The sequence below is a fragment of the Balearica regulorum genome, chromosome 3 (genome assembly GCF_011004875.1).
Source record: "Balearica regulorum gibbericeps isolate bBalReg1 chromosome 3, bBalReg1.pri, whole genome shotgun sequence".
Lineage (NCBI taxonomy): Eukaryota > Metazoa > Chordata > Aves > Gruiformes > Gruidae > Balearica > Balearica regulorum.
In genome coordinates, this window is record NC_046186.1 from 81259478 (window position 1) to 81286223 (window position 26746).

At 40.0% G+C, this 26746-nt stretch overlaps 1 protein-coding gene across 1 annotated transcript; it reads right to left on the reverse strand.

Moving 5' to 3' along the window:
* Window positions 1–791: 791 nt before the first annotated feature.
* On the reverse strand, window positions 792–20514 carry RAB4A (RAB4A, member RAS oncogene family). Its single transcript, XM_075748677.1, has 8 exons — window positions 20324–20514; window positions 12063–12143; window positions 10740–10854; window positions 9179–9241; window positions 7817–7971; window positions 6773–6868; window positions 5536–5696; window positions 792–4214 (listed from the first exon to the last, which is right to left on the reverse strand). The coding sequence occupies exons 1-7, from the start codon at window positions 20352–20354 to the stop codon at window positions 5581–5583; spliced, it is 657 nt and encodes a 218-aa protein (XP_075604792.1). The 5' UTR covers window positions 20355–20514; the 3' UTR covers window positions 792–4214; window positions 5536–5580.
* Window positions 20515–26746: the final 6232 nt, after the last annotated feature.

Sequence of the window (26746 nt, forward strand, 5' to 3'; positions counted from 1 at the left end):
AACTTTGGAAGAGGTACATGGGGGGGGAAACAGGAAGCTGTATTGCTAAGAACAAGTATGATCTTGGACATGGGAAAAGTTAAGCTCTTACAAGATGGCTGTGCTGGAGTTCTAATGCTGCTGGTTCTAGAGTAAATGAGGGACCTGGTATTTCTGTTCTCTGTGGATTTACAATGTATCTTTTTATAGTGTTGATTTTCAGCATATAGAATATAAAGTGAGTTGCACAGAGTAATCAGGGTTTTTATAGCATCCATTTTTAAGGGCTTATGGGAGCTGTGTACTTCTGAGCTATAAGGTAGCTAGTTGACTATAAAGAATAGATGAGATGATTGAATTCACAGTTGCCTAATAGTCTGGAGAAACATCTTCCCCTAGCTTTAACTTCTTAAAAAAGCATTAACTTACAAAGCCACATTCTTGTCTAAGAGACCTAGACCAGGCTTTAGTATAAAAAGACAGAAGGAGCTAAGTGCATCTCTGCAGCCATAACCACTCAAGGACATGTGGGGGGGTGGGAACAGCAGCAGTGTTGCAGGGTTAGGGCCCTCTTTTGCCCCAAGGCAAAGCTGTCACCACCAGGGAATACAAGAGGGCCCTGCTCCTGGGAAACATGCTGGAGCACTCCTCTGCCTTTAGCTGCTGCTGTCCCAGCCACATACTGACTAGGCAATGAATTTAGTAGAAGTGTAGTGGTTCTTCTTTTACAACCACCTAAGGTTTGGACTACTTAGCTTAGCAGACAAAACTTCTACAATTAAATAGAAATTGCTGTAGGACACCTAGAAAAATCAAGAAAGATTCTTTATTTGGTGCTAGATACAAGCATTAAATGAAATAGTATAGGCAACAGACTCATTAAAAGGCAAGACATAGGCTTTAATAAAACATTGAAATCTTTTGAAGGTCTCAACAGCTAAAGCTCCACATCCAATAAATCCCAGGATATAGGTACCCAGTATTATTTGATGTAAAACTCCAAGCCATGTTGCTTTGGTAAAGTAAGAGTTTTACACTAAAAGCATCCACAATTTAACCTATTTATCACTTGCTATTTAGGTAAGCTATAATGCTAAAGCTTAAATTCTACTCTAGGGCTGTTATTGGCATGATGTTTATTTTTAGAAATAAAAACCCTCAGAGGAAAAATAGTAAACAATATAGCTTTGCACTGGTGAGAGCTATTGCTTCCAACAGTATTTCCCTCAGGAATTGCCATTTTAGAAAGTTTCCTTTTAAAGTGTCAATGAGATATGCAGCATAAAAGGTTGCAATACTATGAAACATGCACATTAACCTGGTTAATGTGTATACAGTAAGAATATACATTTAAAAAATGGTAAAAACATGTCAAAACTCACTATAATGACATTCTTCTTTCCTTCCAGGTAGGAAAGGGACAGCTTAAGACAGTTGGTTACAGAAAGAATAAAACTGTGCTTACTGCTTCCTAACCACAGACACTTGACCAAAATGATCATAGGAACTGAGTATACAAAAGAGGCTAGTCATACACAAAAGGAAAAGGACAGGAAGTAGTATAAGAAAATCCCTGCCAAACCCCTAAAATTTCTATTTAAAAGCAACAGAATTAAGTAACAGTCAACTGCTCCTTTCAACTGCTACTGTAATAATGGAAAGATGTTTTGATTGACAGCCTGTGCCCCCTCAACCCTTGTAACAGTGACAGGAGAGAGAGACCTCTAGCTGTACTTGTGCTATGTCACAGCTGGCAAGTGCTCAGCTTCCACTTGCATCAGTGTATCACACTCTGATCATGGTTCTTGGGGGGACAGGGAGCAGATGCCCCAAAATCTCATCCTTTCACAGAATTGGCTTGGGGTTTCAGAACCAACACCCTCCCTTCCCCCAACTCTGGCAGAAACACATCTCAGTTGAATAATACACCATTTGGACTGGTAGAAGACAGCTACATCCACCATCTACTTCAGAGGACTTGCTTTTGGTAATTACTTCCAGTTCTGAGTAGTGAAAGCCCAAATAAGTTGAGTGAGGATTAAGAAAGACATGTAAGTTTCTTTGGAGTTCTTTGATGATCTTGTAAATGCACAGTTAAGCAGCTGCAAAAATACTTTACAGTCTTATCAGGAAGAGCATACTCCTTGGGAATAATTGCTATCAATCAGTTAGTTATGTAATAAATCCAATCCTAAATATAACAAGATAGATAGCAGAGAGATATAACAAAGTCTTTGGACCCAACAGCTTTTTTAAAACTAAACCTAGGCTTTTCAAGTACAAAGTAAACTTAATTCCTTTTAATTTGGAGATGACCTAAGGTATATAATTTTCAGATAAGCATCCATTTGAACCAAAATGTCAGGACTAAGGGAATAGTTTTAAACAAACACAATTCTAATTCCATGAAAGATGGTGTACCTCTGTGCAGCATTCTTGCTTTGCTCTTGTGCTTTAACTGCCCTCTAAATTATCAGTTTTCTGATAAACATGCATTTGACAAGTGACCCTTAAATAGAAAAGATTCATATCTACAATAAAGCATGTTTGACCTACTGAGTTCTGATCAAATTAATTATTTTGTGTTAATTTGCACTTCCAAGGAGACACCCCATTCCTAGTTATACAAGTAACTAAGTAAAAATGTCACTAGTGATTTCCACCAGTGCAAGTGAAGTTGCCCCCCCCCAATCGGTTGAATCCAGCTGCCTCCAAAAACACCAGCTTAGTTCTGCGGCTCCTTATCTGGCAAAACAAAAGCCACAGGTGTCTTACCTGATCAGTTGTCACGGCACTGTAAAAATGATATGCAATACTTGTGGTTCAGTCCTCCCTCTTTGGACCTTCTGCAAGTCTCTTCCTCTTCTGTCTCCAGTTGAGAAATGGGGACAGGATTCATAATCTCTTGCCCCATGCCTCTTCCCCACAATAAAAAGAGGGCAGGAAAGAAAGTCTGAATTGTGTCTTTTAACACAGGAGGGAAGAGAAAAAAAATCAGTACCAATGCTGAAATTCCCCTTGATGAGTTTCACAGGAGGAAAGAACTACATAAGTAAGTAGTACACTTGGTTTTTTCCTTCCATCACATGAGTCTCCTGGGGGCAATGTGAACAGCATTACATACAGCACACTCACATGAAGTTCAAAGGTAGAGCTTCACAGCAAGACAGACTGTAAGTCCCTAAAGTCTAATTTTAAAATTCAAGTTCTTAATTGTACTTTATGAATGTATAAGAAAAATAAATTAGTATTTTAAATTTTATACATTCAGGTTACTTTAGAACCACCCGTTTGGGTTCAGTTTGTACCTCACCAGGTATGCTTCAGAGATCATATTTCCATAGCTAACTAACTGCTTTGTTTGTGATAGGACTCCTCCCACTGTGATAATTCTTTGTAAGTCCCTGCCCTAGAATTACAACGCACATAGAAGATGCATAGTTCTGTTCATGTATACATCCCACCTTCGTGATGCCAGTGCTACACAAAACATCAGGACCCAGAAAAAAAAAAATGCAAGTCAGTCAACAACCATTTGAGAGACTTAAAAGTATTTTTTCTAAACTTTTGAAGTTTGAGAAAAGAGCTTCAGAATTTAGTTAAGAACTGTGATAAAATAGGATACGTGAACATCCATAAAAATTACTTTTCCAACTTGACGTATTAGTAAATGTCAGTATGGGACCTAACCATGTGCTGAGAATCGGTCATGTCAACAGCTTGTTAGAAGGTGGCAAACTAAGTAGGAAAAAATAAAAGCAACACCCCTCACTGACAGTGCCAGTGGTTTTATAATTCAGGTTGTAAATATAAACTATTGTGCAACAAACAAACATGACAAAGCCTACCTCAGTTAAATTTGTTTATATGATAAAAAAATAAAATATTAAACTGCTTGTAGTGCAACATTCTATCAGCATACATAAGTATACCATGCTTTGTAAATTTACTGTTACATTATTTACAGTATATAGCAATGATTTAAACTAGAGGTGAAAGAACAAAAATAGGTAATGGAAAATGGTTACATACAGGTACGAGTCTTAATATTGTCCACCGAATTATGAAGTTGCTTTGCAGACACTTGTGTCATGTGAACATTCTTGCCCCACACCACACAGCACACCTTTCTGTCAGCAGTGGTCTGCTCTGTCTGTAGATAGCAGAAAGATGTTTCTAGAAACTGTATAGCCTTCAAGCTTTCCTGTTTCTTCAAACACCATTTGCAAGGACAGCTGTAAAATACACAAGAATTCCATCAATTATTTACACCTGATCAATCTGAAAACTCAACTCCTGAAATAAGATCACTAAACATTAACTCCTGTAGAGTCATACCAAATCTGGACTAAATTAATGCCCTTTTCCAACAGTCTCAGTTGAAGGATGATATTTTATAAGAGGAAAATAAGGGAGGAAAGCAGTTCAAAGATTCCTATCCATTACTTAAAATTCTGAGCTTTAATGGGGAGCTAAGCTCCCAGAATACAGAACAAAATACAAGAATGTAGAATTGTATGCTACCTTATTTAACGTTCTGTAAAGCTTCTGCTGCTGTGCACTGCTCAAACTGATAAAAAATGAATACAGTAAAGATAATGCAGTAACCATGCCTGCAGTACTTGTTTAATTTGATAGCGCTGTCCTTGTATTAGAGAAATAAGGATTAATTATATCAGAATAATTAACTACACAGGGAGAAAGGACTGTCCTAACATGCACTTACATGCTGCAAGGAGTTAAGTAAAATCTATGAATAGAGAGTTGTCTTAAGGACAACTGTTGCTAAGAAAGACTAACCACTAAGCTGTTCTTAGGAGTAGGTTACATGATTTTTATGTCTCTCTCCTACCACTGGCAAAGGGAAAAAATTTGTTCCTCACTTTCCCTGAAGAACGTCTTACGAAGACTTTTAGAAGACTGCACACCCATTCCATAGGCTGCAACAGCCCTAGAAGAGCTACTTTAGATGACAACACTCTGACGACAATAGTAGCAAACAGTACTATTCTCTTGTTTACACTTCTGCTCGTAGCAGACAGGAATCAGAACGACTTCAGGCTGGTTTTAGGTAGGGGGAAAAAAAAAAGTCAGTGGAAGTTTGAAATCCAGTGTTATCTTTAATTTTCAAGTCTCAGTCTTTAAACTTTGTATTTTCAGAAACTATATAATAGCTTTGGGTGAGATACTGCACCATACATTTTGTGAGTTCTCATTTCTAGTAATATTTGTTCATGATGCAACAGAAGTGATTCACCTTCTCTACAGTGCATTAGGGAACTTTTAGGGCTATAAGGCATTTTAAAATGTTTTCTACAGCATTACTCAGAGTAAGAAAGATCTAGAAATACTTCAGTAAGAGCACTAGTCTTGCTTTAGTGGGCAGATGGTAGAAGAAAAATCCAAGTATAAAAAAATTTAACCATCCTACTGTGCATTATTTCACTAGATTCTATGTTACTTTACAGGCTAACTGTGAAAAAAGCAAGCACTTGATACCATATTTCATAAGTGTGCTGTAATTTATCCAACACCCTGAGATATTTGTAACCTTACCTTCTGTATCTAAAGTAAGTATTTGGGATTTTGTGTTTTGTTTCTTTAACACCCACACTCCTGAGCACTTTGTGCTTGTGCTCTACGTGGTGATCTCAGCTGTCTCAAGGCAGCGTCTCCATACTGAATACCTGAGCCCATTCTTTCTGGATCCAGTTCTCCTGATGAGAAACAAAATGGTCACAAGAAGATGGATCACTTGCAAATAATACATTCCAATCCATAATGATATTCTGCTCTAGTTATGGAGAGCACTATTGTAATTTTGTTTACTTTTAGGCAATTCCAAACCTGTATCATTTTCTCCTGTCATTTCAACCACATGCCCTTAATCAGAATGACAAAGCCGTTTGTCTCCAAGTGAAGCTGCAACAAGAAATGTATTTCCACTAACTACGTCTAACAAAGGAGATATCCAAAATGTTTTCTGCTAACACTGTTAAAAACCACCAGCTTTTGGAGACTAATCTGCAAAGAAAGTAGTACCATACTCTCTTAATCTAAAAATTTGTTTGGCATTCAAAATGGTGTAATTAGAACCTGAGACAGACTTTTCAATATGGCCAATACCTAAAACTTTGAAGATATTGAACAACTAGAAGATAAGAGAGGAAAAACTGCAATATAAATTAGCTGTAATGACCTAACACTTAGGAGCCTGTCTCAGATAGAAACCTGCCCACTTGTGCTGAGAAGCTTCCGGTATATTTCTAGGTCTACAAAGTAAAAATGGTTTTAACCAACAGGCAGAAAGGTTGCTTCATAGAAACAGTTGCTAGGAAACATCCCTGAAATTTTCTGTATTACTGTTCAAATTCTCTTGCCTATATTTCCTGCTACATATGAGAAGCAGAATTAAAAGTTATGTCTGCCCTGATACTGGGTTTTTATTCTGCGTTGCTAAAAACATCTAATGTCAGGCTTGATGTGACTAGGGATATAGCAACCCACAGAACACACGGCCTACGCTCAAAGCTGACTTAAGGTAAACGCCTTGCAAAACCATCCATAATTCACAGCACCACCCCTTTTAGATATACCGATCTGACTTGGATGTCCGTTCCGTTAAAGCATATGGGAAGCAGCTATAACCACGAGTTACTTTACCACAATGACATTTTGGTTCATTGTGTTAATTCCAATAGAGAACTTTGAATGGCAATATTTCCATGTGTGCTTTTAGTTTTCAGGGGAAAAAACCAACCTAAACATTAAAAGAATATAAAACTCAATTTACCTGATTCAATTTTATTGAGTATTTTTCTTGCACACTGTACAAAGGCCTCTTCAACATTTTCCCCTGTTAGTGCACTTGTTTCCAAGAACATCAGCTCTGCATTGGACACCAGAAAAACAATCACAAAACTAGTCTGGAATGTCTGATATAGTAATTCAACGCATGAAAGCTAGAAACAATAATAATTGTCTTAAACTTAAGGAAAACTATCATCAAATAGTGTGGTCCAGAAAAATAAGGTTTTGACAGCAAGACTACTAAACCCACAAAACACTGCCTCTGAAATTTATGTATTAACCTAGAAAGTTGGAATCCAAAGATAACAACCCGGGCTGCGCATGCAAAATAGCACATGAAACCGAAGAACTTCATAAATTTTCCCAGTAATAGAAAGTTATATGCAAAAGGACAGACAGCAGCCACAGTTGGTAAAAAAGACTATTCATAATTGATTTATACAAGCAAAACTAGACTTTACTGATGGCAGGACTGCAGCACAGAAGCTCAGATTGAGACTGGCTTTAGCTGCCACAGAAATGTGTCCTCAAGGACTGGAAATTCTGAATACTACAGATCAGGTAATAGTCCTCTGGATCCATGCCATGCACTGAACTCATTCTCCCATGAGTAAAATGCATTGCTTCCAACTGCAGCACACCCCATCCAACCTTTTCTATCATCTATAGAATCCGTAAGATGCTGAAAACTAGGAAATTGTGCTCTTCATTTTCTCCTCAGCCCTTTGGAGGCAAGGTAATACTTGAAGTTGTATTACAGTCCTTAGGGAATATATCTCCATGTCGAAGGTACTCTTTAAGTAGCATTTGTGGCTAGAAGAATCACTGGTAATGAGACTTAAACAGTACACATAGTTCTCACTGCAGGCATTGTCCTCTCTCTGTGCCTCATGTACTGACAGAACCCTCTTTTCTGTAGATGCTTGACAAGGTACAGTGGGCAAAGTACTCCCTAACTGCACAAAGAATTAATTATTTTAAGTATTAAGCATGATTGAATGCTACATGAAGATTTTGTACTACTTACCATTTTCTTGTGCAAACCGGGATGCTTCTAAAAAAGTAACTTCACGATCTGCGTCAAGATCCTTTTTGTTTCCACACAGTATTATCACAATATTTTGACTTGCTAACATTCTTGCATCCGTCAACCAATTAGTAAGCGCATTGTAGGTTTCCCGGCTATGTAGAAAATGACATCCTTTATCAGAATACACTCATTTCTAGTGAACAGATCACTGAACTAAAACTCAGAAGGCAAATCTATATTTGTGGCAAACCACAAATTGCTGTGAGTCAGGTAAGTCACCTACACATCTCAATATGCCAGCTATGAACTGGGAAGAGTATCAAGTTCCTTCATGAAACTACTTAAAAGCTTGAAGTTTTTCGAAAGCAAAATTAAATCAACCACAATATACAAAAAAATATACACAGTTATAAAATACCCTGTTAATGTGAAAAGCTAAAATTTTAAGCACTCATCTACTTTCAGCCTTTTGCAAATAAAATTTTGGGATAACAGAATGAATTACTGTTTAACATGGAATTCAACTGAAGCGTTTCAGGTGGGATTGTAAGACTTTACTCCACTTGTGGAGAATTGTGTGCCTGAACTTTCACATGTGTCAAGACCAATAATGTCACTGGCAGTTACCCTGCACACACCATTAGTCATCATCGTAGTGGTGCTCAGAGATAAAGCCTTCAAGCAGTAACACTGACAGATGACTCCAACCGACCTTAAGCACAAAACACAGATTTCAAAGACTGCTCAGAGGAGAAGAGTCTGCTCACAGGACAAAAAGCAGCAGATCTTGCAAATCGTCATTAATGAACACAAAACTTATCTGACAAGTATCAGTCAATGGTGGCCAGGAAAAAACGTGGAAATGTGTAATGGTAAGGTGTTCTATTGGCTGCCTATAATATTAAAATATTAAAAGATGCAGAGATGAACAGAATTTTGTGCTACAGTTAAGGAATGTGTAGGTAGAGCTAGCTTCTCCAGAGAATGACCTGTTATACCAGCATACTAATAAGCAGTTTCCACAAACAGGGGTGTACCATCTTTGATAAAAGTAGCTAATGTCTGCTCTTAATTTCTGTTGCAACGCTTCCTGAGCCAGTGGCATGTAGTCCAGCATGATTAGAATAGCTACCAGTGGGCCCATGTATTTGTCTAACCCTTTGAGACATTTATGACATTGACAGTATCTCATGTAAGCAAGTTTCAAAACTTAAATATGCCCTAAAACATAAGTACTTTCAATATTTATGTTCTTTTCTTCCTGCCCATTCTCTGTTAGACAATTAGGTACTTGGGGGGATCCTTATGCGTTAATTGTATCTGGTAGTCTATAAGCAAAAGAGTTGCTAGCTTTCTTACCTGGTTATATCATAGACAAGCAAAGCACCCGCAGCTCCTCTATAGTAACTCCTTGTTACAGACCTGGAATAGAATTACAGATATACATTTCTGTAACATCTTCATTGTTTCAAATCTGGGTTAATATAGAGCAATCTATACTATGAAACAGAATTCTCATTTACATATTTAAAATAAAATGTGGGTTTTCGACAACATTATCAGCTGTGCAGCAGCAGACTATTTACTACTAGACTTGTGATGAAACACTTTCACTAAATATAGCTGTACAGGGATTCTCAAAGTACATCATGACCTGTGTGCTGCTGAAGCTAAACACATCATCATACTATATAGCCTGATACAGAACTAGGAGCTGATGGTAGTACCTGTGGCATGAAAACAGCATAATTAACTTATGTTTGAACTCTCAACAGTGAGGAGAGAATGAGCAAAGTAGCTGTAATTGAACAATTTGAGACTCCTTAAGTTGAAGAGAAGGAGGCAAGGCAAGGAAAGCAAAGCAAAGCATCCTTCAAAAGGCAGAGGAAGAAGAAAAAAAACCTGCTAAGTACACAGAGGTCTAGTCAGCCTTAAAAAGAAAATAATTAGATTATAAAAAGCAACAGAAAAAAGGGACCTGCAAGTCTGTGAACACCATGAACTTGAAAGAGCAGAATTTGCCCTTGGAGGCTCTGGAAGTACTGAGCCTCCAAGCTCCTCACAATCCCAGGATATCTGGCCAACACACTGAAGAGATCTCAGTAATGGAGACTACATAGCACTGCGCAGCTTTACCCAGTCATGGATGAATCCAAAGAACTTGTCTAATAGAAAACATTTACCTGGATTGCTGCCCATTACTCAGAATTCTACCACCACCCTCACCTTTGTTAATCCCTGCCCCTCCACCAAATGAAAGAAACCTCCCAGACACATCCCACTCTCCAAAAATACAAAAACACTGATGTTCTATTTGATGGTGAATTTACTCAGGAATACATTAGATCTTTACTGAGTTTGAGCTATGCCTCAGATGTATGACACAGTTAAAATACAGCATTAAAAGCATACATTGGTGGTTCTAAGCTAACAAATACATTGCTTTTTCTTTAACAAACTTAAGAGATCTCAGTCTTTCTAGAAGTGTATTTAGCCAAGTGAACTTGACAACTGATATTTTTTTCCCTATAACAAAATAATATTATACTGTGAAATTGTTCTCATGCAGATTTTGAACAGCTTACAACTTCCAACCAATAGGTCTTCTAAACACACAGTGAAGTACACACAGTTAGTTAAACTATTCTGAGTTTAGCTGGTGAACAAACTTTTAGCAATATATTCTACTTATACAGCTTAACTATCACAAAAAATACCCAAAGAAAGGGCAGAACCTCAAATCCTGCAAGGCAGATCAATCGAGCTATGTTGCCATGTCCACGTTGGAAGATCTGGCCTAGATGCTATGAAAGCAAACAATTTCACTGACTATGCCTACTTATAAGCATGAATAAACAACACCCAACACCCACAGCAACAATTTAATAACAAACACTTAATCAAATGATTGAAAAGGTACCTGAATCTCTCTTGTCCTGCTGTGTCCCATATCTGCAATTTTACATATTTACCACCAACATTTATGATCTTTGAACCAAATTCCACTCCTATAGTATGATTTGAGTCATCTTTGACTATAAAAAAAAAAAGAAATAAACCCAGACGTTTGTAGAATATTTACAGTGAATCATTAGTTTTGACATAATCCAGTGTAGGTATAATCAAAACGCCTCAGTGTTGAAATTACAAACCATTCTCTGAACCATCAAATTCAGTGCCACTCAAATCTACTGACACCATGCAGAAAGAAACATTCTTACAACTTTTAAATAGCTTATTCAATTCAAAATTACTACTAGAAAGGCTTGCCTTAATCAAATCATTCCCAGTTCACATCAATAAATGGCAAGATAAGTTTTGCACACTTTTTTCCCCACCTGTGTTTTCTAATACTTAGATGCAATTTAAATTAAAATTCATGGAAAAGCAGAACACAAAGAGAGAGTCTTGCCCATGAATAAGCAAGAGCTGCTGCTTCTTTAAAGCACAAAGTTAAGATACTTGCTCTATATACACTGTTGATATCACAGATTCTCCGCAATATACAACTGCCCTGACTAGAGGCAAGGTCACAGTTCAAGTTCAATCATAAAATCATGCTATGCTCCTCAGTGATTACACAGTATTATCCTAAAGCTCTTCCTCAAGAGATAACGTGAATTACTATTCAGTTGAGAAAGACAGCAGTCACCTTAGATTTACAAAGGCTTCTAAATGCGTATTATTTTTGTTTAATCACGATGTTAAATGCAGTACCCAACATTATTCATCTCTAAATAATTTTTACAATGGAGTCTACCAGGATTTATCATAGAACACAGTCCTTAAAGAGCAGTGTCTATTTATTTAGAAAGAGACTAAATGTTGGGAGATTTGAGTTCTGTCCGACAGGCTTTCCAAATCTGCTCAAGCAATTCAACTTTGCTTTCATCTGTTCAGTATTTTTTCTAAAAGATCCAATTCTCTACTATAATATAATACAACTAGGGAAGCTTATAGCTGCAAGATATAATTCCTACAAAAATTAAGCCCGTATTTTCATCAACATCCTGTTATATTCGACAGTAATACAGAATACCGCTCAGGTTTTTTATTAGAAGCAAACAGTGAGCAATAAAGATTCACAGCATGGTTCTGAACACAATTCTCGGTCAAAATGCTCATCTATACAAAAAAGAGAATTACAGGAACTTCCATACAAAGAATAGATACTCATGTAGGCAGAGCCTGCATCTGTTGTACAAAGCAATGGAGAACTCTTACTGTGCTCACATATACTTACATTTCTTTTCAATAAATTGGTGTAGTAAACAGGATTTTCCAGTTCCAGCATTTCCTATGACCAAGAACTTAAATAGGAAATCTGAAGATTGAAAGACCAAAAAAAAAAAATTTGTTAAATTTTAGTACGCACTCACATTTTTGTCACAAGACCAAGTACACAAGCCAGCTATTCTCTAGTAACTGTCATTTCAAAGAGAAAGGAATAGATGACAAAATTAGCAAAATAACAACAAATCTGAAGAATAACCCAGCGTATACAATACTGGTGTTACAAAGTAAGAACTAAAAATCCTATTTGTTTATGGAGATACAAGAATGACAAGAAGAGATGAATATGGCTGAATTTGAATTCAGTTAAAATAGGCTGAATTACAGGTATATGGGTGGCCTGTATTCCAGCAACCTGTTTTAAAGGTATGTAAGCTATTAGCTATAATCAGTACAAATGTCCTATATAACGATGTCATTTCTTAAAATCTATGTTTTTGTACTTTTTAAAATGTTTGGGGCTTTTAGTCACATAAGTTTGAACTTCTCTATATTAACTGCTTAATACTTATACTTCATTTTAATACTTGTAAACCTGGAACAACTACAATATTTTTCTACAAAACTTACAGACAAGTAGTAATTTTTATTCTGGGATGCCTGCTTCCACATTTCCTCCACATGGTAAATTAAGATACAGGTACTTCTGGCACTTTATCCATTTATGAGGCATTTACATCAGTGTTCACTAGTAATGCATGTATTCAAGATTTATGGTCCATTTGTATTGTTTTAACAGTTCCATATAACGCTTTAGTACTACCTCCCCAGGTCTGCTTTCAATTTGGCTAAAGACTGGTAAGACAAGGAACCTTTCTTCACTCTCAAACATATAAACTGATAAACTGCGATTAGAAAGTTTACAATTGCTTCCCCTACTATATAGCTATCAAGGCAACCTTTACAGTTCATGCAAGATTCACTATTTTTCTACCACCAGCAGCTTTTTTTACAATCTTGTTTACAACTTTACAACACAGTTTCTCTTATAAACATTGCATGTCTCCAGAAGACACCAGGGAAGCGTGCAATGAAAAGGATTAAGTTTGTGCTATCGACAAAAATAAAAATATTATTTTATTAACAGTGTTCAGAGCTGTCAAATGGGTTACACAGATATTGGCCCAGGGGATGGCAGAACAAAAAAAAAAAAAATTAGACTATGCTAAGCAAGTCAAAGCACTGATACATACTCTATCAGTACCTCATTTTGAGTCTTTAGTGTTACAAATTTAACATGCACACAAATCTACATGGCTCATTCCATTTCATGCAAGAATTCCATTTCAGGCAAGCACCCTATAGCAATGCTAAAAGCAACAAGCAAGTTTCTCACATGGTAAGAAAATTTACACTGTTGAAAAGTCAATAGTAAAACAGAGGGCTGAGAGTGCTGGGAATGTCCGCTGTCCTTTGCCTTCAGCTGTCTTCCAAATCTTATTCATATTTAAGAGGAGGTAGTGTTTTATCAGGATTTTTACTTTTTTACATTTTATCTTTGCATGATTTTTCTTGTTTCAAGTGTTGTCACAGGCTTGGTATAAATTCTGTGTTCTACCCTTCTCAGAATGGGATTGCTGTTTCTTGCTCACAAATACGACCATTTACACGCTCAAGACATTCTGTTCCAAACTCCTCTCATTCTCCACGCCCCCACCCAGCTGCTCATGCTTTCTGGATGAAAAAAATAGTTACAAAAAGGATTTTGCTTCAGGTTGTGAAAATTTTGCATTATCTCCTGTAAAGAAGGGCCCTTCATGTCATCCCAACTGCAAAACACGCTGAAGCTGAATGCTTCATTGTACCACATCTCCACTGTTAGTATGAAACATAGATATCATAAATAGCCCCAAAATGTTAGGTTAAGAAAAAAATTCAGCTCTGAAAGCAAGCCAAGTTTCACTCTTCATGGACCAAATATCACTAGTTAGCTGCCTTGTGTTCCTTTCCGTATATTTAACCTACTGTGGGTGTGTGTAATCTCACTGTTTTTACCACTTTCAGAGTTCCTCAAAACGCGAGATGTTCTGAGACATAGTCATAATTAAAATAGTCTGTTTCTGGTCTTTGCAATTTTTTTCAAAAAGAATTCTGAAATCCAGTTAAAACTGGTTCTCCTATGTATCTGGTGAATGCTGTTTGTCAGATCTTCTTGTTAAAAACTACAAAATTCAAGTCTACCTTCCTTTTTTCCATGGAAGGCTCATATTATTGACAGTAGTATAACAGCTACTGTCAAACCAAACCAGGAAAAGAAGAAAACCAAAACTATTCCTACACTAATTTGTTCTGCGATTGTAAGTACTGGTTGTTAAATGTGGTTCACAAAGCCATACTTGTGCAACCCACAAAACCATGCTAAACAGAAAATTTAACACACTGCTCCATTCTGCACAGACAGGCTGTAGGCCAGTGAGAAATTGAAACAACTGTCAGGGACTGATCTGGAATAGCTTCACAACAGCAGCATATTTTTAAGTTGAGGTGCTTTATATTTTACTCTGAAAGCAAGTGTGACATTTGGGGATTTTATATTCATGTCTTTAACTTGATAACATATTCTAGCAGCACTTTATAACAGACTCCCAATCCCTATCAAGATTCTATTGTGCCAGACAACTTTAAAAGGGAATCTTTCCTACAAATGTATCAGATGCTGATTCAATGCCTGTTTACTTAGACAGAAAATGTATTTCCCTTTGGCAAAATAGCAAACAGGTTTTCTAAGGTGAAACTTGAAACTGTAGTTACAATTCACTTGTTTACAGAATGAAAGTAAGAAAAATGTGTTGTATTCTACTATAGAATAGAAATTTAAAAAAATCAAAACCTTTCTGCACCAAAGGTGGCAGCAATGTTTCCAAACACATGTAAACTCATGAAATAAATGACACTTTGAAGTTACATTCACATATGCAACTATGCTTCTATCAGTTTAAACTCCAGTTTTATGTAAATTGTTCAAAATAGCAAAAGGCTTTTAGACTTACGGTAAGTTTATCCACAAGCGCTAGATAACACGTTTCAGGAAATACAGAATACTTTGCACATTTAATCAACTGCAGGGAAGGACAAGAAAAGGGATTTGCCGATACCAAAAGTCACAAATATCTGTTTTTAATGAGTTTTTAAGTTCATAGCCTAGCATATTAATGAGTAAGGTAATACCAGCTAAGAACAGGGAGAATATTTTTCATTTTGTTATTCTGGAACTTTTTTCTTAGGATGTCATTCTGTATGATAACAGGAACCACATCAATTACATTTTTGCAACTTTTTTATTGCTTGCTTTAGGACATGAAATCTCTTCTCTTTGAAGAGTACAGCCATATCTAAAAATTTACCACAGTTCAGAAACACAGAAACTGAAAGAGATTGGACAGATAGCTTATTTTAGCCCAACTGTAGCATAACTGTGTATTCACACCTGGGAAAAACTTTTATGTATTCATTCTTTGCAATTTCACCAAATGCAACTCATATTGTAGTGTTTGTACTACTGCTTAACTGCTCTGTTTTTTCTTTTTGGTCTCCTCTTCCCAGATAAGTTAAGTCACTTCATTTCCTAGCTCTTTTTTTTTTGTTTTGTTTTTTTTGTTTGTTTGTTTTTTTGGTTCTGTGATTGACAAAGCAGCTCTGAGCTTGAACATTCCAGTTAGCTGCCAAGGCTGTCACCCTAGAGAAGTTTTTCTTTTGAATTCTCTTGTTCCTTCATGAAAAAGCTGAAAAGCAACATCATTCAGATGTAACAAATGCTTGCTATCATGCTGACTACTGAAAAGGTCTAGAAAAGTTAAAGCACTTTGCCTGTAAATAAGATCACCATTATACAGAAAGGATTTAGGAAGAAAACTGAGCTCTGCGCCAAAAGAACAAAAAAGAGAAAGCATAAAGAGGTGAAAGATGGCATAGCATGGCTGTTTAAGGAAATAAGGCAATACAAAGAATCAACTTACTCCCCTCTGTGAGCTACATGCATCACCTCATCTCAAACTGGGTAGGGGGTACAGAGAACAGAACTTATTTTCTAACACAGGTGAAAAGGTGTAAAACTGTGGCTCCACCCTAAAGATGCACCAGCAGCTAAACTGCGTGTGTGGGAAGCTGAGGGGAAAGGAGAAGGGACACAGTTGTGGACTTTGACTCAAATACCAGCAAACACAGATGGTTGATGTGGAAACCACCCCCAGACATCCAAACTCCTCCTTTGACTGACGTTTACTCCAGCAGAAGGAATAATTGAACAGGTTCTGAGCTACCACAGCTTTGTCTTTAAAATGTAATGAGAAGTGTTTCTTATATGTTTGCTAATAGAGGAAGGGGGGAAAAAAAAGACCAAATTACATCCTCAATCTCAGTTCAGTCTTCTTCCAACTCCTTTTTATTAAGGAGTAGAACTTATATATGTATTCACTAATGGTGGCCCTCTGGAAACTCTCATTTATGCCATGAAAAAAAGAGTCTTTAGTAGTTAGACAACTATTTTGGAGAAGTTTGCATAAGGAAAGCATGCTCTGAAGCATTCCTGCTGGCATATGCTGCCTCTGAACAAGAGAAGAGAGGAGCTATTCTCCCTGCTTACTCCTTTCTCTAGCAATAAGAGCTAACAAGATAAACAGGTAGAACAGATCTGGCTCTATTCCAATCTGTATAATGAATGCTTGAGAAAGGGAAGATCTTCCTTACAAGGAAAAGAGCTATGTCCTCTAAACAATAAAATCAGATTTTAAACACTCTGAAGGCCAGAAAGATAAAGGCAAAGACCATCAGATAAGTGTGGAGGGGTGATGGGATAGGGAAAAAAGGATGAATCAAATTGTCCAGACCAAAAGGAATATTTTTAAATGGACAGAAAGACTATACGTTCTCTGACAATGACAGAGACTGACAAACTCATGTGACCAGACTGGGAGTAGTAGATACTGGTGGAGAAAAAAAAGGGAAGTAAGGACTGAAGAGATTTGACTGAAATCTTACATATCACATTTACTCAAAGGTAGTACAACCTTTCTTCTATCTTTCTACCATTGAAAATACAAAGGTTGCTTTGCATTTACCTATTAAGGATAAGCTACTTTTACATCAGTCTTTATTTACCATAACACAAAACTGCATACATTTTGCACTAGGAGGCAGGACAAAGTATGCACTTGTTGTTACACAGGAACCACATACAGAGAGGCCACTGCATTTCAGAAAACTCGAGTTAACATAACTTTCTTATGAATAAGAGACTTGTTTCCAATGTTGCAAGATAAACTTTTTAAAGAATGACCCTCTTCTCCCAAAAACGGCACTAAAATGTTCTTTCTAACCTTAGTCTCAAAATTCGTGGAGTTTTCTTCTGTTCAGGATTGTTTTGGTTTTTGTTTTGGCACTTTGTAAGGGAAATAAACTGATCACATAGGAAAAGGATAAACAGATTAGAAAGCTAAGAACAGAAGATATGCAACTGATAAAACAGATCTACAGGAGAGAAAATATGGATTGCGAACAAAGAATTTAGTTCCAAGACTGCGAGAAGCTACAGACCTTGGTTTAAAAAGAGGGAAGACACAAGAATCGCAGTAAGGGACAGAAATAGTTGGGAGGACCAGGTGAACAGAAAAGGTTCAAAACAGAATTTGACACAGACAATTCGGGGCTGGGGGAAGAACAAACAGGAAGAGGCATGTAAATTAACTGAAGTGGATAATGTAGTATGATAGGCAGAAAGGACAGACCAGAGAAAAAACTCTTTATTTCTCCTAGATTGAGAATTGAAAAAATATTCCCCCCCCCCCAAAGGAAGAAGTTTAAACCTCGCAGCAAAATTAAAGTCATATAAAAGAAGTCAGACAGCAAAATGACATTTAAAAAAACCCCAAACCACCAAACAAAAAACCCCAACCACTTTCCTGGGCCTATCTGTATGGGATGAAAATCTTGAGGTTATGTAATTAGAATGGGTCATAATCCAGGCGATGAGCAGAAAAATCCAATTCGTTAATAAGCCTCTACAAGGGCAGTAGCTACAGGGATTCCAGCACGGAGGTGGTACAGTGACCACCGATCTCAGTTACAAGGGGGAAACCACCCTAATACTTCCATCGTCCTAGATGATCACTGTAACAACTGGTCAGAAACAAACCACCATTTGTTAGGACAGCGAGCACATTAAATCCCAGAGTTCATCAAGTACAGAAGATCTGAAATTTTATCACATTTTACTGTTTACTTTGAACTGTCAATTGGGCTGCTACATAAGTGGACAGGACACTGCAAAATTACATACTGGTTAGTGTTACAGTCAGAGATAGTATAGCCAATATTAAATTTTATTTTATGACTTAGTTTTTATTCTTCGATCTACTCTAAACCTTGACATTCTCAAGTATTCTAGCTCAGATTTTTTGTAGCTTGTGTATGAATAGTAAAAACTTTGAAACTCAAAAGAGAAATACACCCAACAAGAATTAAACAAATAAAAGGAACAGACCACAAGAACTGCAAACCTTCAATTTTAAGGGCTCATTTTCTAGGACATCAAAACAATCAGAAAGTATCAACAGCTACAGTGGGCTGACAGTTGCTACTTTGCATCACTGGAACAATGCAAAAAATGTTGAAATGTACTTGTTTAAGATACAATCATCTGCTTACTATTACAGCATCAAAAGAGGAGCACTGCTGAAATTCTCTCTCATTGTCTACCCACTCATTTGCTAAGAGACCACCAACCCCACTATAAGCACAGCCAAAGCGATCCCAGTTCTTGATCACAAGAGTTCAGAGCATGAAGAATTAGTTCAAACTCACATTTAAATCAACTTTTCTGATTTCTACATATAAGTTTTATGTGTTTCAAGAAAGTATGGAAAAAATAAGCAGGGGCTCGACATCCTAACATTTGCACTTCAAGGGCTGCCCCACACTCTTGCCTCATTTTGCCCCTTAGTTCTGTGCATTTGCTGTACACCAAAGCACTGACCAGTGGGACAAAACATCTTAAGCACCGACAACCAGGGTATTGAAAATAAACTGACTTACACAGCAGAAACAATCAGGTAAGTTAGTCTGCTAGTAAGAACTCCTGATGGTTGTTACAGTTTGCAGAGTTGTTACATTCAATTTTGCTGTAATTATCCAAATTATTCCCTATTTTCACGAGTCTGCTCTAAAAGCGAGAGGATGCAAGCCAAGCTCTAAAGTCTGAACCACTACTGAAGATGTTGCAATGGATAAAACTAGAAAATAGCAAGGGTTTATATCACAGTATTCAATCCTGATCTTACTCTCCAACAACCTATCATACGGACTTTGAAAACATTTACATGTATGACAGCATTTTTATACTGCAAAATATTACAGACCTATATGTTACGGAAAGGGGAGAAAAAGTAAATTGGTTCAAGCCAACAGAATTGTTTCAAGCAAATTATAAGAAAGAAATGAATGCTATTCAGTCACTTCCCATCTCCACCTCACCTGCAATACTAGCTCTGCTTATCTTTTCCACTCCTCACTTCTCTTTGATGCCTCCCTGTAGGGCGCTGAGACACCCCGTCAGTGCCAGCGCTCCGACTTACTCCTTCGGATGTTCTTCTACTAGTAGTAGTTAGGCATCTATGCTAACAGAGGGACATATGAACATATTCACTGATCTTTTCCCCTCACTCTCACAGCCAGTTCTTTTTGATGTTTGCACACCTAAGACGACTTAAATTCTAACTTGACCCTCAAAAGAAGACAATGTCCAACTAAAGAAAGGCGTGGCTTCTCCCAAAGGACACGTACTGCAACTTTCCTTCTGAATTCACTTAACCGTAACCGGTAAGTAGCACCTAACGAAGTTCCCTTGCCCACATGTCACTTAATTTCGAGTCAATACCTCTACACCACGAAAAACAATTTTGAACGCTCACTGCCTTGTCAGCCCGGCCAACAAAAGGAGGGGTAGGGCGCTGCGGTGCCCGCAGCTCGCAAAAACAGGCAAAAAACCCCCCAAAAAGACAAGCACACCACACGGCGGGGGCGGGGGGGGGAGAAACCCGCCCGAGCCCGGAGAGCCGCCACCGCCTGCAACCGCATTCCTCGTGCCACACCGGCTCAGCCGCCGCCTCCCCCGGCCACGGCCGCCACCCTGCTCCTCCGGAGGTGACTGCCCGGGCCCGCTCCCCGCGGAGGGGAGGAGGAAGAGGAGGGTCGCCTCGCCCCGCCCCCGGCTCCTACCGTAGGTCTCGGACATGGCAGTCTGCGACATTTCGGGAGCGGCGAGCCCCTCCCCCCCTTTCCTCCCCTGCCCGGGGACGGTGCTAACCGGCGGAGGCTCGCGGGCCGGCAGAGCCGAGCGGGCGGGCTGCGAGGGGAGCGGACAGGACACCGACGGCCAGCAACGGCCGCAGCTGCGCACGCGCACCCAGGCCGCCTCGCCCCCCCCCCCCCGCCAGCGGCGGTGGGCGGGAGGGGGCGCAAGCCCCGCCTCCCCGCGCAGGCGCGGCAGGCTCGCGGCCGGCGACCCCGCCTCCTCCCAGTGTCCGTCACCAAAACAAGGCGCACGTGCGGGGCCGTAGAGCTGCGGAGCCGTTGGGGGGGGGGGGTGCGAGCGCGGCTTACGTCACACCCCGCCGCTCCCCGGTGTCATAGCGGTCGCGTCCTTGTTGACAAAAACCTCCCTCGCCCAAACGTACCCCTTTGCCGGTCCGACGTCCGCGCTGGCAGTTGGTGGGTGCTCGCGTGATTCAGCAGTTCCCCGCCGCTCTTGCTGGGGAACGCGGCAGCGGGGGGGGCTGCGGCGGGGAGCGGGGAGCGGGGAGCGGGGAGCGGGGCGCTCCTGTCCCGCCGCCGCCCCCGGGAGGAAGAGCCCCTCAGCTCTGGCACGTCCTGGTTGCTCGAGTCCGGTCCGATCGCCGTTGGCGTTTCCTGCTGGCGAGCAGGCAAACGCTTCTTCCCTGGCGCGGAACCTCCCTGCGACAGTGCCGCCGGAAAACTCTCCCGCCGCCCAGCTTTGGTCCGCGAATGTCCTCAAACCCGGAGTCTCCATGCTGGAAATACCACCCCCCACACCCCCCCCGCCGATTGCCAGCGTTTCAGCCGCAGGCTGAGCCTTTTGCTGCAAATCTCTTTGAGGGACATGGTGTATATAAGCTAACAGACGGGGACTTGGGGGGTTTTGGTTGTTTTTGGGGTTTTTGTTGTTTGTTTTGTTGTTTTTTTTCCAGAGCTCCTGACTTCAGCATTGCTTTTCTTACCTCCAAGATAAACCCCAAGGAAAGTCAAATTGTTGAATAAACTGCCTGAGTGCAATAGCACTTGATTTATATTACTCTTTCTTCGATGTCTTACTAACTTCCCCTGTGGTCCTGGTTAGTCTGGGGCACTAAGAATCCCCCACAACAGCCTGTCCGTCTTTTCCCTCCCCAAACAAAACTTCTGCGTGTCCTCCATATTCGTCTTTCTGCCAGTCCTTTTAAAAATTCCTATTTTTGTTATTTCTGGCTTTTTAATCTTGTTGCTCACAACTTCCCATTCTTTCCACTTCTCCATCACCTCCCGGGCTGTAGGAAAAACTGCCTCTGCCTGTGCCAGCCACGTCCTTACCCTGTCTGTTGCTGGTCAGAGGTCAGCTTTTAAGTTCGTATCTCTAATCAGTGAAACAATATCCATTGAGCCAGCACCAAGAACCCCTCAGAGAATCTGCTGATTATTCTTGACGTCATGGATACATATGGACAAAGAAACCTGCTACAGTTTTCAAAGAACCAACTAATTAGTAAGTTCATGCTATTAATAGTAATTAGAGGTTATATACACAGGTTCCCTAAGTTCTCATAGACCTGATGCACAGAGGATACCGAGGTCTAAAATATCACACGTGACCATGTCTCTGGGGTATCTGCTCCCCGTAAGGCTGAAGGAAGCTGGGGGCCTTCACGTGAGCTGCATCCCAGTGTGTCACAGACCAGAACTTTGTGGTACATTTTGAGGCTGAGGTTGGGCCTTAAAGAAGTTTGGTCTAATGTCACTGAATCTCTGATAGATGTTGGTTATTTTTGTGAAAGGAAAAAAAAAAACACAACAAACAGCAAACAAAGAAACAAACTCCAAAGTTCTAACAAAAAAAATCCCCAAAGATTGGTTAACACAGAAGTACACAGGTTTTACTAGGTGATTAAAATATATGTCATGTTATGTCAATAAGAGAACATGAAGATTTAGACATCTTGCACTGTATAAACTACTTTAGGCTAAAAGACAAATTAGTCTCTTCAGATCTTGTTTTTATTATGTGCATCTTGCAAGATGAGCTTGCCTATGTGGAAGTTATATTTGATAAATATATCCTTGTGCTAATGCCACACTCCTCTGCCTCTAACCACTCTCGGTTAGTTTACACACAGATGCCAATAAAATACATTAAAACTGTAAAGCTTTCTATAAAAGCTATTGGTAATACTGAAGAGGAAGATGAAGGTTGGAAGAATGGTTAAGCAAAGACAGGAGAACGTGAGAGATTAATAGGATTGGGTGTTTCAGTATATCTGCTTTACAGAGAAAATTAGAACAAAGGGTAAAATTTAGAAATCATGCAGAAAGATTGCGCTAGGTTAGAAAGTATATCACTGATACCTCAGTGATTTGAGAATCTAGGGTACTGTATATTAATAAGATCATTCTTTCTGAGTAATCAAAAAATAAATAGCTAGAACTGACCTCATCAGTGCCCATCTTGAGTATGAGGATGTAGAAACCCAAAAGCCAAATGTTTAATTCATCTTCTGATTTATGATTTCTGTTGTTTACGCCTGCTAGAAACTCCTGGGTCGTGTAAAAGCAGACACATTATGTCGAATTCTATCTGCAGATCTAAATACTATCATTTGTTCCTCACATTATTTTCACCACAATTATTGTGTCTATAATTGGTTGTGGTTGTGAAATTGCTGCCCAGAAGGTCATGTTGAGGTTTCTCTAAAATTGCTAATCTAATTTTTTACTAGTTTTTACTAACCAGTATATATACTGGTTATTATGGTATAATATTAGTGTCTGACACCTTAGGAATGGAAGAGGACTCACAAGATCTTCTCAGAGCCAGACTCAGGATGGCGTATTCTGCAAAAGCTTTCTTCCAAAATAAAATAACCAGACTTCTAGGACTTTGCAGTTTTGAACATGGCTTTTAATGACCTAGCATTGCAAGTGGCCAGATCCTTCTGTTTTCCTTTGCCGTATTGCAGGGAACCGAAGTTCAGTCTGGATCCGAAGTTGGGCCGTGTTTTGGGTCCACCTTCAGCAGGGGCTGAGGGCTTCTGGCTGGGGCTGGAGTGCATCTGAAGGCGGGATGGGCTATTACTTGATAGAGTGATGGGGCATGTCTTGGTTTGGTCTGAAGGTGGCACTACAAGGCCATCTGGGAAAGGCACTACAATAGCCTGACACTACTTGTGTGTTTTCTCTATTACTTATGGCTGCGTGACCTACAGTGTAGGGTACCGTACAGTCTGAGGTGAAATGGGAAATAACGTATTCTGCCGCACTTTCCTGTTTCTTGTGTGCTGAATGCGGAAAGCAACCCAGCGTATGTGGGAGCTGCAGGCTTCGGCTGCATTTGGAGCAGCTATGAATTTGGCTCCAACAACCCAAAGGAAATACGAAGATAGGTGATTGATGCTCTGAGAAACCTCTGAGATTTCTGTGACCTCCTTGTACTCGGCGTCATTGGCCCGTTGACTTTCTCTGAAAACAACTGACGTCATCTGAACACGAATGACATAATCTGAACACTGTCATCTTCGGCTTCCTCAACCTTGAACATGCCTTTCAGTTAATGTAATTGCAGTTATGCATGGAAATTTATGGGTTGGATACTTCTAAAATTGTGGGCTAGTTCCTTAGCTGTTAGCCTAAAGTGATGGCAGCTAGTGAAGAAGGTGACTGCAAAGGTACAGTGGTGCTGTAATTGAACTCCTTTATCTTGCCCCATGGTGAACTTTTCCAAGTATAAATATGAAGCCTACAAGCTGCACTACTGTACTGGTAGCTGGTGATGGCCAGAGTCCAGCATGCTGTGTGCTAGCTATCTTCTTTTTCCTTTTATCATGCTCTCTTCAGCAGTAGTAGGGAGAAGGCAGCCACACTGTGCAACCTGGTATTTGTGAAGAATCACCAGAAACTGGGATAAACTTGTTTTAGCTATACTGCAGAAGTACAAATTTGCCCTAATGTGGGATTGGGTACCATCTCTCTTTGTCTTGCAGAACCCTACGTAACATTTTTAAGTGTTTTGTCCAGGGAAACATATTAATGCATTTTTATTAGCAAAAGGGTATATAGATGCTGTATATTTAGAAGATAAATGCACGCTATAGAAAAAAAAAGGTTTTAAAGGAAATCAGAATATAGGCCGTAGCTTTCAAAAACAATTAGTGATTAAAGTTTGCAAGAATCATGTAAATAGAGTGAAGGGGCCTAAATAATTATTTCAGTGTGTCAAGAGAGCACAGGAAAATGAAGAAAACAGAAATTTGGGACATACTATAATAATATATTACTTGTTGACAGCGTCTAGAACACAGACAGGTTTGTGTGACATTCACTTGTGTTTTATGAAGTTAGCCTGATGGTGTCACCAATTAACTGCTCTGTGTTGCTGAAATACAGCAATAATGGGATGTAATTGGCTGCATTTGTTCACTTTCAACAATAGGGAATGGCTGAGGGGTTTGATATTTTTAATACCACATACTTGAACTAGAAGATTTGTTACTAGATTACTCAGGGACACTCAAGGCCACGCGAGTGTTCCCCCTCAAAGTGGGGGAGCTCAAAGTGTTTCTCCCTGCTCAGGAGAACTCACATATAATGAAAAGGTTGCTCATCTGGGGTCCTATTTCTCAAGCGAATATCCTCAAAGATGCAATATAGCAGTTTTGATTCAGTTCTTTGAAACGCAGCACCAGGAAGCAACCACAGCTGGCTTTGGACACGGGTGTGAACCTGCATGGTTCACCTGGGTGGCTCAGCAAGTGGTGCCTCTGCCTGGGTCAGTGTGTGAGCTGCATGCTCCAGGAGGAATTTGTGCCTTGCTCTGGTGGGGGCTGCAAGTAGCAGTGCGGCTGGACCCTGGCCCGTGGGAGTACTCCCACATCCCTTGTTCAGGTGTAGCCTAAACAGACACTGATCATCTGGGCACCATCTGTATCAGGGCAGAATGAGAGGCACGTCCTGAGAGGGCTTCAGCCCAGGGATCGTTGTCATCTGTCTGAGGACAAAATGGATCTCTCCATTGGCTTTGTTAGAGAGGGAGCCCAATGTAGGCTTTGAAAAAATAACTTTTAGATACCTAAAGTGAGGAACTGCCACATCCCACCCCAGGGGGTCTGGCTTCATCTTCCTTTCTCCAGTCCTTTCTTGCTCAGATGGAGGAGGGACAGGGATGAGGCGCCAGGCTGGTGGGGAAAACCACGGAATCCCCTGGGCCGGTGCCCTTCAGCCGTCCCCTGCCTTCCAGCCTCCCCAGTGACCATTGCTGCCACCACTTTCACAGCAGGATCTGCTTGCAGCTGCCTTTGGAAGCAGCCAGGAGGTGTGTGCAGCCTGCCGATGGTATATGATTTTGCAGCTTCTAGGCCTGCTACTGGCAGTTCATCATGCCATTGGAATTATAATGGGCAACATTTTGTTCAGGTTTGGCGAGTAAAGCCAAATTTTAATATGATTATCTCCCTCTCTGAACTGTTACATACCTTTAAACATGCAGTCTGTAGTGACATCCTTGCCTCTGAAAGCTGCTTTCATTAAATAATCTCAACAAACTGTGAAGGCCCTGGAAAATGTTTGTTTTGTTGTGTGCACAGACGCGATTAGAGGGAGACCTGGTGGGACACAGGCTGGCGGTGCTGAGCTGTGCTCAGTGGAGAGAGCTCCCTGACCGGCAAAAGAGTCCTCTGGTCATGAGGTGCTGTGGTTTTCAGCCGCGGTGTTGTTAAAATAAGCTGCAACCGCATGTAACGCCTTCCCAATATTGCTCTCCCTCCTGAACACGATGATATTATGCAGCCGTGAAAGCTGGGACAGGCCAGGTTTCATGTAAAGAGGCCAAAGAAGGGCACATTGCACATCTGTCGTGGCTGTAAGGAGAGCTCAGCAGCTGGAAGAGGCCTGGGAGAAGAGAAGGCGGCCATGCGTCAGGGGATGTCTCTAGGGCTAAAATCTTGCTGTGGCTTTGCACGAGCCTGGAGATGTGATCTGTGCCAAGATGGTTTCAGAAGACTGGTCTGCAGTGCAGTATTGAGCCTTTCACTGCTAAATACATGCTAAATTTCCCTGATGCCACAGAATATTTCTGTCGGAAAAGCGGCAAGATTAGCATTTTTCAACTTGCTATCATATACTTGCGAAGCGTTCCACAAAAGAAAATCCTTTAGTAACTGATCATCTATTAAGGGATCAGACTTAGGATTACTTTTTTTTTCAAACACACATCAAATTCAGAACATCTAAGGTCTAAATTTGCTTTTTTATACACAATATTTTTGGCATAAAAGCCAAGGAATTCACCTTGCGTTTCCTGGGACAAAGGTGACCGAGCTGCCCCATGTGGATGAGGTGTGCAGCTCGCTCATGCTACAAAGAGGAACGCTAGACCTGTTC

Excerpts from the sequence above, each read along its gene's own strand:
- RAB4A (XM_075748677.1), bottom strand. The coding sequence starts at position 20,354 with ATGTCGCAGACTGCCATGTCCGAGACCTACG. Across the intron at positions 9,242-10,739 it reads GCAGGACAAGAGAGATTCAG|GTCTGTAACAAGGAGTTACT; the intron begins GTACCTTTTCAA and ends ATTCTATTCCAG. Across the intron at positions 6,869-7,816 it reads CCGGTTTGCACAAGAAAATG|AGCTGATGTTCTTGGAAACA; the intron begins GTAAGTAGTACA and ends TGTCCAATGCAG.